The 12,415-nt window shown below is 45.9% G+C and overlaps 2 protein-coding genes across 3 annotated transcripts in view; one reads left to right on the forward strand and one right to left on the reverse strand.

The window, feature by feature from the left end:
• Nucleotides 1-430: 430 nt before the first annotated feature.
• Nucleotides 431-7,461, reverse strand: LOC114620485 (Friend virus susceptibility protein 1-like). Of its 2 annotated transcripts, none has more exons than XM_028766570.1 (3): nt 7,361-7,461; nt 5,910-5,990; nt 431-4,450 (listed from the first exon to the last, which is right to left on the reverse strand). In XM_028766570.1, the coding sequence occupies exon 3, from the start codon at nt 3,829-3,831 to the stop codon at nt 2,305-2,307; it is 1,527 nt and encodes a 508-aa protein (XP_028622403.1). In that variant the 5' UTR covers nt 3,832-4,450; nt 5,910-5,990; nt 7,361-7,461; the 3' UTR covers nt 431-2,304. The 2 variants fall into 2 exon arrangements, with proteins under 2 accessions (XP_028622403.1, XP_028622402.1); XM_028766569.1 differs by having other exon boundaries at nt 7,356-7,413.
• Nucleotides 7,462-7,749: 288 nt separating this feature from the next.
• Cdc5l (cell division cycle 5 like) overlaps nt 7,750-12,415 on the forward strand; it is a gene marked incomplete at its 3' end in the record, with an annotated part of 40,010 nt that continues 35,344 nt past the window's right edge. Inside the window, exons 1-3 of the mRNA XM_028766699.1 lie at nt 7,750-7,930; nt 10,354-10,457; nt 11,982-12,143. Of these exons, the coding sequence (XP_028622532.1) occupies nt 7,886-7,930; nt 10,354-10,457; nt 11,982-12,143 (311 nt within the window). The remainder of the gene's footprint in view (nt 7,931-10,353; nt 10,458-11,981; nt 12,144-12,415) is intronic.

The following is a 12,415-nucleotide window of genomic DNA, read 5'->3' on the forward strand; positions in this document are numbered from 1 at the left end:
CAAGTTCTGCCCACTGTGAAGATTCCCCTTCGTCAGCATCTTTCAGAGTTGTCCTAAAAAGGGTTTGTAATGCTGCAGCTGTCCACTTCTGGGTGGTGCCTGTATAAAGTGCACAACCAGTGTAAACCAGGCCCTAGTTGTCTCTTCCTCAGTCAGCTGGTTGTAGGGAACACCCCATGAGGCTATAGGTGCATGCTTGGCAGCAAGACTGCACGGTGATAAGAGCAGAAACCACAGGCATTTGGGCAACTTCTTCATGTGACTTGCTTGTGCCATCAGGACAGGCTCAGGTCCAGTCATGTATAAACCACTTCCATTAAAAAAAAAAGATTTATTTATTTTATTTATTTTTTTTATTGTATGAGTACACTGTTGCTGTCTTCAGACACACCAGAAGAGGGCATCAGATCCCATTAGAGATGGTTGTGAGCCACCATGTGGGTGCTGGGAATTGAACTCAGGACCTTTGGAAGAGCAGCCAGTGCTCTTAACTGTTCAGCCATCTCTCCAGCTCTATGTCACTTCCTTTTGACAATGGATTGCTGCTGTGCATGTCCTACTTTATGGTTTGGAGGGTCCAATAATACTCTGCTCATGATGGGCAGCTCAGGTCGCATGGTAACTTGGGGCTCATTGTCAAAGTTTCCACTGCGGCCAAGAGCTGTCTTTTAAAGGGAGACTAGTTGCCGGCAGATGATGGTAGAGCCTTGTTCCGAAATCCCAAAGGTCTCTTCTGTGATTCACCTATAGGTATGCCAGCATCCCTGTCTTGTCACTGACACCTCAAGTACAACTGGGTCTGCTGGATCATATGGTCCAAGTGGTAGAGCAGCCTGAATCTGTTGAGTCTTCTCCTATCCCAGGCCCCATACAAAGCTAACAGCGTTCCTAGTCACTCAGTGTACGGCCTGGAGCGACATACCCATGTGAGAATTGCAATGCTTCCAGAATCCAAATAGGCCCACTCAATGTTATGCTTCTTTCTTTGTGGGGGTGAGGGGGTGGAGTCAACTGCAATTGTTTATCTTCACCTTACAAGGGATATCTCTGTATTCCCCACACCACTGGACTCTTAAGGATTTCACTGAGGTAGACCGTCTTTGAATTCTGGCTGGATTTATTTCCTATCCTCTGATACATATATGTGTTACCAATGAGTCCAAAGTAGTGGCTACCTTCTGTTCACTTGGTCCAGTCAACATGATGTCATCAATATAGTGCACCAATGTGATATTTTGTGGAAGAGTCAGACAATCAAGATCCTTTCTACCTAAGTTATGACACAGAGCAGGAGAGTCTATACATCCTTGAGGTAAAACTGTAAAGGTATACTGCTGACCTTGCCATCTGAAATGGAATTGAATCTAGTGGTCCTTATGAATAGGTTCTGAGAAAAAGGCATTTGCTTGATCAGTAGCTGAATTCCATGTACCAGAAGATTTGCTCAAGTAAGGACACTACATCTGGTACAGAAGCTGCAACTGGAGTTAATACTTGATTGAGTTTTTGATGGTCAACTGTCATTTAACTGGCCAGATAGCAGCATTAGAAGGAGATGCGGTAGAAACGACCACCCTTGCATCTTTCAAGAACTTGACGGTGGCACCAATGTCTGCAGCTCCTCCAGGGATGTGATACTGTTTTTGATTCACTATTTTCTTTGGCAGAGGCAACTCTAAAGGCTTCCATTTAGCCTTTCCAACCATAATAGCCCCCCACCCCACAGGTCACGGAATCAATGTAAGAAATCTTCCAACTTCTAAATATATCTATCTCATTATACACTCTGGGGCTGGGGGAATAACCACGGGATGAGTTCAGGGACATACTGTGAGTAGGACTTCAGCCAAAACTCCAGTAATTACTTGGCCTCCATAAACCCCTACTCTAACTGGAGGGCCACAATGTTCTTGGGATCTCCCAGATTCAGTGTCAATTCGGAACAGTATCCAGTAGATCCTGGAAAGACTGATTCTTTCCTTTCCCCTAGTGTACAGTTACCCTTCCCTCTGGGGAAGGTCTGGAGAACAATTAACAGTAAACTTTAAGGTGTTTTATCAAGGTCCTTCCTCAGGGGCACTTGGCAACTCCTTCATTCAAGGGGTTCTGGGTCTGCAAACTGGCTCAAATCTGAAAACTGATTTACTGGCTGAGATTGCCTTCTGCCGTGATCCAATGTAGCCTTTCTTTCATTTGTTTGGGATCTTTTACCGCTTATACAGATCAAATATTCAGTAGGTTTCTTATCTACTTCATGCCTGGAAACACCATGACTGATGAGCCAGTACCAAGGGTCCGTACGAGTCATGCCACTATGAACATTGCATTGTCTGTGCTGCTCATACAATAGTTATGACCACCTTGCTTCTGTCGATTCAGTGCTGCCACTGGGCTCCTGCTACCCCGGGGACCGATTAAGCCCATTGCATTTAATTCATCCAATTGAGCAGCAGCATCTCCAACTCTAAGGTTTGGCACAAGCAAAAGAGAGAGAACAAAACTCTTCAAATGTGCTGGTGCCCCTCTTACCATTTTGCGTCTTATTGGATTAGTGAAGGGCATGTCTTCTGGGCCTTCCCATTGTGGAGCATTGGGTTTTACACAGTGTATCCACTCTAGCATTGCAATTTCCCTGAGCCTTAAAATCCCTTCATCAACAGTAAGCCAAGGGATATCAGGCACCTCCAATTCCTTCTCAGTAGGCCATCTTTTGACAAACACTTCAGTCAACCATTCAAACAAACTTTTGACACCTTTTTGAACTGTGCGAGCTTCCATATTAAACCTAGAATCTCCACTCAGAGGGCCCATGTCAATAAACTGAGCCTGATCCAGTTTTATATTCCTTCCACCATTATCCCACACCCTTAGAATCCATTCCCATACATATTCCCCAGGCTTCTGCTTGAATGAATTAGCAAACTCATTAAGCTCCTTAGTAGTGTAGTGTACCTCCTCATGAACACTGTCTACCTCCCCTCTAGGAGCCTGCTTTGCCTTAAGTCTCGTTATAGGTCCAGAGGCAACTACTTTGGGGCTCTGAGGGACATCAGTACTGTCCTGTCTGGCATTTCCTTCAGAGATAGTCACTGCTGGTTTAATAGACAATAAAGGACTCATTTCCTCAGTGAAAGGTGAAAAAGGCAGTATTTCAAGGGGTGGGGCTGAGGGTACTACTTCCTCAGGTAAGGTAAACACTTGAGATTCTGAGGATTCTAAGTTCTCAGCTTCAACAGGGTCCTCCCACACATCCCCACCCCATGTTATAGGATCCCATTCTTTGCTAATTAATGCCCTTACTTTACCAGCTGACACCCTCCGAGGCTGGGACTTGAATTTTCCCTGTAGTTCAGCCAACCTTATAACGAGAGCTTCGGTTTGATTTTCCATAAATCCAGCTCTGTGGCTGCTGGAGAGGAGCTTCTCTTCCTTTAGATTCTTTATGAGCAGCTGCAGATGGTCAATCTTATCACTAAGTTCTTTGTTGTTCTTCACCATATTCTGGAGGTGGTTGATTTTATCCCGGAGCTCATTCCTATCCTTGATCAGTTTATCCAGAGATGCTAAAAGCAGCCAACCAGCAGCAGCACTGCCCCGATTCTCCCCCAAACTGTCGAAAGCTTCATATACAGGCTCACCTAATCCATTGTTGCTCACCATTGGTGAGTCAGGATAATCAAATTCATTTATCTCTTTAAGTTTGTAATACAGTTCACACCACGGGCTTCCAGTACTCTCTGAGCTCTTAGGAGACGGGGTGACTGGCATGGCTTCAGTAGCTGAAGGCTCTGGTGAACTGAAATGCCTATTCCAGATACTTAAAATATTCATCTTTATACTTCTGTTTCTCTAGAACCACTTCTGGTACCAAAGTCTTTATTAGTCAGGGTTCTCTAGAGTCACAGAACTTAGGGAATGAGTCTCTCTCTCCTTCCCCTGTAGTCCAGCTAATCCAACAATGGCTAGCTATGAACAGAAAGTCTAAAAATCTAGTAGTTGCTCAGTCCCACAAGGCTGCACGTCTCAGCTGGTCTTCAGTATATGCTGCAATCCAGAAGTAGGCTCTAATGCCAGTGAAGGGATGGATGTGCTAGCAAGGCGAGGGCAAGTACACAAAGAGCAAAACCTTCCTTCTTCTACGTTCTTATATAGATGTCCAGCTGAAGGTATGGCTCATATTAAAGGTATGTCTTTCTTAGACATACCTCATGATTTGGATTAAAGATTTGGTGTCTTCCCACCTCAAGATTCAAATTAAAGGTCTGTGTCTTCCCACCTCAAGATCCGGATTAAAGATGTGTGTCTTCCTACCTCAAAGCTCTGGACTAGAAGTGGATTCATCCACTTTAAGCAGCCAATCTCTCACAGGTGTGGTCTCCATATCTGGGTTGTAGTTGATTCCAGATTTAGTCAAGTTGACAACGAAGAATAGACATCACAGTCCTGAAAACTATAGAAGGGAGTTATCAAACATCATTTTCAAGTGCTTACTTTGAATAGGGTAACTGTGGCAGCTATGACAGCTACAAAAATCATTCCAATGAGTCCTTTCGTATGTGTACGTCCTGGAGCATAACTAACTTGTTTTACAGCAGATCCCCTATGCCATGGATCAGTCAGAGACACAGGAATCCAGGCACGAACGTTTTGTCTAAGAATTAAAACAGGAGAGAAAATCACTGCAATAAGAGGAGGTGTGATAAATGGTAAGAATTAAAAGTACATGTCACAGCCGGGCAACGGTGGTGCACGCCTTTAATCCCAGCACTTGGGAGGCAGAGGCAGGCGAATCTGAGTTCGAGGCCAGCCTGGTCTACAGAGTGAGTTCCAGGACAGCCTAAGCTATACAGAGAAACCCTGTCTCGAAAAACCAAAAAAAAAAAAAAAAAAAAAAAAAAAAGTACATGCCACTTTCCTAATGAGGACACTGATCGCTGGCTGGAGAGTTAGCTTCACACTAGTTATGGTCTCACCTTAGCCCCATTACATCTGTGAAGATGCTACAATGTTTCCAAATGAGTTCTACATGTCTAGGTACCAAGGGTTAGGATGTCAAAAAAGGTATCTAGTTGGAAATGAATTTCAACTCACAACAGGGAAAAAAAGATTTCCTCATCTTACTAGTTCTTGCTGGTTTTCCTTTTGGTCAAGTGGAGGATGGGAAATGTGGGGGTCTTTTTTTTTTCGTTTAATTGGTTGAAGTGAAGTAATTATGAAACGTGTTTATGGAGTTTCCTGTGCAACTGATTTTTCTGACAGATATTTGGGGAAATGTATGTTGGGTGAGTGAGGAAGATGTGGAACCTTTCTCTTTGTTTCTGGATATGGGGCTCTGATCTCAGAGGTTCCGGATTTTCCATCTACTGCATCCTGAGGGCACAGCATCTATGTTCAAAGGTGTTCGAGGACAGTCGCCAGGGCTGCTGTGCACAGAGGGGCCTGCACGGCACTTGGAGGACTAGTTCACATAGTAAAAATGGCAATGCTGGCGCATCTGACTTGAATCCACATCACAGACATGGTAGGTCTCAAAAGGTTGCTGAAGTATGTTTGGTTCTCAAAATATCAATCCTTTGTAACAATCTTCTAGAAGGTGACATTTAACATGTCTTAAGGAAGAGATACTTTTTTAAAGTTAGCATAGGATGACAGAATGTTGAGTGGAAGAACCCATTGTCATGAACCTTTGGAATAGCCTATGTGAGGACTGGTTCAACTGTGGATTTATTAGGACTCTTGATTACAAATAACGGAAAGTGAACTCCAATGGCTAAATCCAATAGGGGAATATGGAAGTAGCATGACTTGGGAATGTTCTGGATCCAGGGCCCATGTGTAGTTCAAAACACAATTGTTAGGTGTCACACAATTTGTAGGTTAGAGACTCATCAGCTAGCAGAAACACTGACCTCTTTTGGATCCTATCGATAAAATCTCCAGGGAGGAGTCTTCAGGTTTGCTTTGATCTGGTCAAGCAAGTGGTGTTCGACCTGGGTGTGTGGGATAAAAACCAAACAACTAAGTGATGTTGGCAGGAGGTAATGTTACACATCTTTACAAGAAAGCATTGCAAAGAGTACCAGAGGCAGAAAATGGCTTGTCACCTGTTATCCTGTCAGTTGACAAGAGTGAAATGAGACTGTAGGTTACTAAACCCAAGTGCTCTTCATAACATACACTACTTCCCTCTCAACTGAAAGCAGTGGTATTTTGATATAACTTCTTATTTCTTTTTTTTCTTTTCTTTTTTTCTTGTTTTTCGAGACAGGGTTTCTCTATATAGCCCTGGCTGTCCTGGAACTCAATCTGTAGACTAGGCTGGCCTCGAACTCAGAAATCTGTCTTCTAGAAGATGTAAAACAGAAGCACAAACAATGGCAACACACAAGAGCCGCTATGCACAGAATAAAATCTTTCCCTAAGGACCTGGGGTGGCACCAAGTACTTGCTGTGGAAAAGTGAAGAAGTCTGCATGGGAATGAGGGAGAGGAAATGGCAGAGTTTGACAATTTCCACCTCACTGAGATTTTGTGGAATTCCAGCTGTCCTCTGATTTTATGCACAAGTGATGGCCTTAGTTCCACTCTTCAGATGACACAGGATTCCAGGGGCAAGACTCCCGCAACTCACCGAGTTTGTTCTAGAGGCCCAACATGTGAGGGATGAGTGAAAACCACTGGTGTAACGTTTTCTGAGGATTCCTAGGGCATCTTCTTGAACTCCTTGGGGGCTGAGGTGAAGTCTGCCTGGCCCTTCTAGTGTAAGACACTGCCGAGCCTTAGCTTAACGAGGACCCCCCTGAGTGAACCACGAAAAAAACAAGAGGAATTTATTGTTCCAAGGCGTTGAGATCGTCCTGCACCCGAAGGAGAGGCGGCGACCCCGCGCAGCTCAGTACAGTGAGCTCTTAAAACAGTTTTCAGAGCCGGGCGGTGGTGTTGCACGCCTTTAATCCCAGCACTTGGGAGGCAGAGGCAGACGGATTTCTGAGTTCGAGGCCAGCCTGGTCTACAGAGTGAGTTCCAGGACAGCCAGGACTTTACAACTTTACAGAGAAACCTAGTCTCGAAAAACCAACAAAACAACAAACAGTTTTCAGGGGCAGCATAGAGAAACAGGAACTAGGCACAATATGATTGGCAGAACAGTGTGACTTTTAACTGATTGGTCTTTAAGGAGGTGGCAAGGGCTTCCCTGGTGGCCAATGGTCTGTCCTGACCTGCAGGTCGGTTCCCCCCACTGTGGTCGGAAGAACGTTAATCAGCCTCTCCCTTCCGGAGGGCCAAGCGTCCCACGACCTTTCCAAAGTCCCTGAGCTGACCTCTTCACTAGGAAGGATAAGAGAACAGACTCACACTACCGCATCTCCCTGAGGCTTCTGCCAAGTTCTGGTCGCCGAGACGCCGGGCGCGGCGCTCTGTTAAATAAACTAACAAAGCTCCCTTCCGACCCAGCGTGCTTCGGAACGCCACACCCCCGACACTTTTCCGCTCCACCCCCGTACCGCCCACCCGCGTGACGTCAGGACCAATCCCTTCACTGCGTTCCCGCCCAAGTGCCACCTCTGGCATCTCGCGAGAGTTTTGTTTTCCTCCCACCTGTCTCGGACCTGCGCGCGACGTCGGGCGCTTTGGCCTCTGCGGTTTGAGGATCTTCCGTCAGTCTCAAGGTTCCAAACTAGCCGCGTCTTTTGCCGTCGGCCGCTAAGATCTCGCGAGATTTACCGGGGGATGAGGGCGCTGCCTACGCCGCGCCTGCGCAGATCTCTTCAAAGCAGAAGGTCGCTTTTGGGAGGAAGTGGCCTCTTTGCGTCCCGTGACCGAAGCGCCGTTGCTACTTTCTCGAAGCTCCTCTCGGCCGCTTGCCGGGACACTCCGCCGCCAAGATGCCCCGGATTATGATCAAAGGGGGCGTGTGGAGGAATACGGAGGTAAGGCAGCTTTTCCCGCCGTCCGCAGCCCTCCGCCGGGTCCGGTAGCGTGTGCGCACGCGCGGGGAGCTCCGCGAGCCGTGGCTGTCTCGGGGGGTGTCGGTGGGGGGGGACCCTTGCCCTGCGTGGGTGCGGACGCGGGTCACCCGGCTCACTGCGGGGGGCGAGGTCGCGGCTTGTTGCTCGGCGCTCCCCGCCTGGCGTTTGCTAGGCCCTTGGACACTTATCTGTTCAGTTAGGGACGCGCCCCCTCCATGTCCTCTGCAACCCGGTGGCGGCCCCGACGGTTCCTCCGCCGGAGCTTGGTTTTTCTGCAGCCCCTTCCTTCCTCAGCTCGTACACCGCGCTTCGCTCTGCTGGAAGCCGCTGTGGCCGCAACTTTGTTTTTTTCAGTGACTTCCTTACAGCCGGGCAGGCTGCGCGTTTACGTCTGCATCTCCCTGCTTATCTGCTACCCCGGGCATAGTCTGTCCGTTCTGCGAATTCCCCCCAAGGTCCTTTCTCTTACCGTTCCGGTCACGCCACCCTTGCCGGGATAGAAGCCAGTTAGGACAGACTTACGTATGACGGTGTTTGCTTCCAGAAATGTAGTAGATTATGTCACGGTGAACGGAATGGGGGAAGAAAGGAAATAAAATAGAAATGAAGTTAACGTGCATTTACTCGCATGTCTGAGCCTTTCCCCATTGTGGTTTCTTGAGCTATAGCTCCTTACTGCTTGGTATCTTTCTGACCATCCTCCAGACTCAGCTGAGAACGCTTCTTAGAGTCCTTGGCCGTTCGTTAATCGTCACGTTGAGAGTTAGTTGTCTACTGGTTTTGTGGCACCTAGTTTTCCTTTGCTACAGCTTACTTTGTTTTCGCAGTCACTTCTATGTGGTTCCGGCTGAGTTACTCCTCAGAGCCTCAGTTTGCTCATTTTTATAAGGCAAATAATAGTATTTAAGTTCTTGAAATGAGTTGCCAGTTTGGAACATTGCGAACACAGCTGGCTTTCAGTAAAAATGAGTTGCTGTTGTCCTCATCAGACAGCAGGACGGGAGGAGCAGGCTTTGGCACTCTAGTATGAAGCAGGCTGCTTGGTGATGTTTGGGAATGAATCTTGTAGGATAGGTACCTGCCACATGCATTTGGTTGAAGATGTGTTGAAGTATAGAAAACCTTCACTAAAGTTACAAATGGAGGCACTGAAAAGGGAGTTGCATGCACTAAGGCAATTTAAACTAGAAGAGGCAGCTTCTGAGGAAGAAGCAGAATCACAAGATCCAGTAACAGCAGGCCTCCTCTGGAGTGGTCAGAACCGTGCAGGTGTGTGTTTGTGTCTGAGATAGGGTCTTACGCAGTTGCTGTGTAGACGAGGGTGACCCTTCTGATCCTCTTCAGGGCTGGGATAACAGTTGCGTATTGCCATGCAAAGTCTTCCTGGAATCTAACCCCGGACTTAATGTATACTGGGTGGGTACTGTACCAGTTAGTAGTGGGGGAGAAGATGGAGTGGAGGGCCTTGAGTGTAAGGCAGGCGATTCAAGTTCATTGTGGAAAAAGCCTAAAAGTAAAGTGCTCAGGTGCATTCATCTGTGACTCTGTATCTGTGAGGTCGCTTGGCAGGTTGTCTGGGAATTGGGTTATGCTTTGGGTACTCTGGTGACACAGTTGCTTGGCGACTGGAGTAGACACGGTGCTGACTGATGACGTAGAGGGGGCTGTGGGCTGTTGTGCTGAGTAGGATGCTGGAGAGGTCATAGTGTGTTGAACCAGAGGCTCAAGTTGCCCCTTTGGTTCTCTCTCTGGGAGTATATAAGACCTGGTTCAAGGTAGACATTCAGGAAGATTTGTTTCTGTTTCTGTTGTTGGTTTTTATTTTAGTAAATATATAAATGTATGTGAACTTTACCTTTGTGAAGAGAATGGCAGGTACATACTGGTGAATAATTTTGTCTGTCATAAAGTAGTGTTTTCAACTTTGACTTTTCCCACCTTCAGTTTGTTGAGGGGCAGGTAAGATGTCCTTTTTCTGTTTTTAAAAAGAGATATATTTTATTTTTAAAATTATGTGTCTGTACATGAATATAAGTGCCTTTAGTGGCTAGAGGCTTTTTTTCCCCCTGGAGCTAGAGTTAATCAGGTAATCTGCCTGATGAGGGTGCTGGGAATTGAACTCACATTTTCTGCAAAGAGCAGTACATGCTCTTAACCACTGAGCTGCCTCCCAGTCATCTCCTGATTCTTTTATGCTAGTTATTGTTAACTGTTAATAAACTTTCCATACTTTTTTTGAAAATGATTGTATAATTTGATTAAATGACTTTAAATCATTTTAAATGATTCCTCTCTACAGGAACTCTGCAGGGACTAACTTAAGTTTTGTTTTTTCTCATTTAGAGGCTTGTGACTGAATGCATTCTCTTTGGTAACTTTTCTAGGATGAAATTCTGAAAGCAGCGGTAATGAAATATGGGAAAAACCAGTGGTCTAGGATTGCCTCATTGCTGCATAGGAAATCGGCAAAGCAGTGCAAAGCTAGATGGTATGTACTAGTCAGTAAGTGGAAAACAGCATGACCTCAGTCCCCACCATGATGAGTGAGATGGCTCTTGGACACACACACACACACACACACACCCCACCCCAGCATGCACTGTGATATGGAAGGAAGCATGGAGAGAGGGCCTTAGATGTACATGCCCCTTGCTTCCCATGTCTTGGGCAAACCATTTTTCCTCCTCTTTACCCTGCCTGTTTTCTCACAGCTTAGCACTAATTGATGAGTTGTGACTCCTTGTCCAAGTGAGGTAATGTACTTATTGAGTGCCTTGTGAGACACAATACAAAGTCTTAGGCAGCTGGGCCTCCTTCATTGAATGAGTTGTGATCTAAAAGTTTATACATTGGTTGTATTAGGACTTCTTTCCCAAAGAAATAAATGCTAAACAGTGCTTGATTTTTTTTTTTTTTTTTAAAAGCTAGGTCACAGTGGTTAGTCATAGGACAGCAATATTGTATCCTTGCTACACTAGAATGCAACATTCCACCTGTGTGTCCCCTTGTTGACTTAACAACAGGATGGTGGTTCTTGACTTGAATGAGCCCATCCCAGCTGCAGCCTATGTGCTGTGAGGAACATCATTTGGAGTGTATGAAGTGACCCGGACTCAGATGGTGGGACGGGTCAGATGCCGAGCAGAGGGAGAGTGGCTCTCAGGCTGCAGTGGTCTGACTCCCTTCCCTCTTGTGGCCTCATGCCGTTCAGCTTCAGCCTAGCTCGAGCCCCAGGGGCAGTGAAGACTTAGACATCTGGACAGATTCTCACCCATCTCAGTACCTGACAGACAGGGCGGAGTGGGCCATGTTAGAAGATGGAGGGTGCCGTAGGAGCTCTACATACATTAAAACACAGCAGATGGAAGCACAGAGCTCTGGTGCACTTAGTGGGTTTACGTGGATGCTCAGAGAAGTAAGTGAAGGTGCTGTGGGACTCACACATGAGGAAGGGCAGTGAAATCATAGTATAAATAATACAAGGCACTATTTTTTCCTGATACTTTTAGAACTTCAGAAAAGCTAAGAACAAGTGCTCGGTGGTGGTGGCACACGCCTTTGATCCCAGCATGGAAGGCAGAGGCAGGTAGATCTCTGAGTATGAGGCTAGCCTGGTCTACAGATGGAGTTCCAGGACAGTCAGGGCTACACAGAGAAACCCTGTCTCGAAAAACCAAAAAAATCCCAAAACAAAACACCACAATTACTAACAAAAACCAAACTAAATAACAACAACAACAACAACAACAAAAAGGTTAAACAAATAAAAATAAATACTAATAAAAAAGAACTCCCATGATTGCATTTTGCACTTCTGTCTATGAGGTTTTTAAGTATTACTAATCTTACATACTTAAAATACATTGTAATGTGGAGGGGAGATGAGTAAGTTTAACTTCACAATGTATTGTCTTGTCAGAAAGACTAGTGTTAGTGATTGAGGGATGAGAGCCTGTGATCTTAGAGTCAGTACATGGTAGCTGACTAATGTTTGCTATGTTGTCTTTAATAGGTACGAATGGCTGGACCCAAGTATTAAAAAAACTGAATGGTCCAGAGAAGAGGAAGAAAAACTCTTGCACTTGGCCAAGCTGATGCCAACGCAGTGGAGGACCATTGCTCCGATCATAGGAAGAACAGCAGCCCAGTGCTTGGAACACTATGAATTCCTCCTGTGAGTGCTCCTCAGAGCGTCTTGAAGACTATGTATATGTTAATGTGCTGAACAAACTTAGAGTTATTTCCAGCTTAATTGTGCCTGTGACTAAAGCCATAGAAACTAAAGTCACTGAATTCTGTATTGGAGATGTCACATGGTTGAGCAAAATTATGTCTTCTGCTTCTCCTTTAGAAGGGTAGTTTACAGTGTGCAAGTCACACTCATCTTAGAGTGAGAGTGAGTGCATGAGGCCCCATCACCTGTGCTGCTGAGAGTTTGTTAGGACC

Source organism: Grammomys surdaster, unplaced genomic scaffold (assembly GCF_004785775.1).
Source record: "Grammomys surdaster isolate TR1022 unplaced genomic scaffold, NIH_TR_1.0 169, whole genome shotgun sequence".
Classification (NCBI taxonomy): domain Eukaryota; kingdom Metazoa; phylum Chordata; class Mammalia; order Rodentia; family Muridae; genus Grammomys; species Grammomys surdaster.

Coding starts and splice junctions, on each gene's coding strand:
- LOC114620485 (XM_028766570.1), bottom strand. CDS start 3,831: ATGAATATTTTAAGTATCTGGAATAGGCATTTCAGTTCACCAGAGCCT.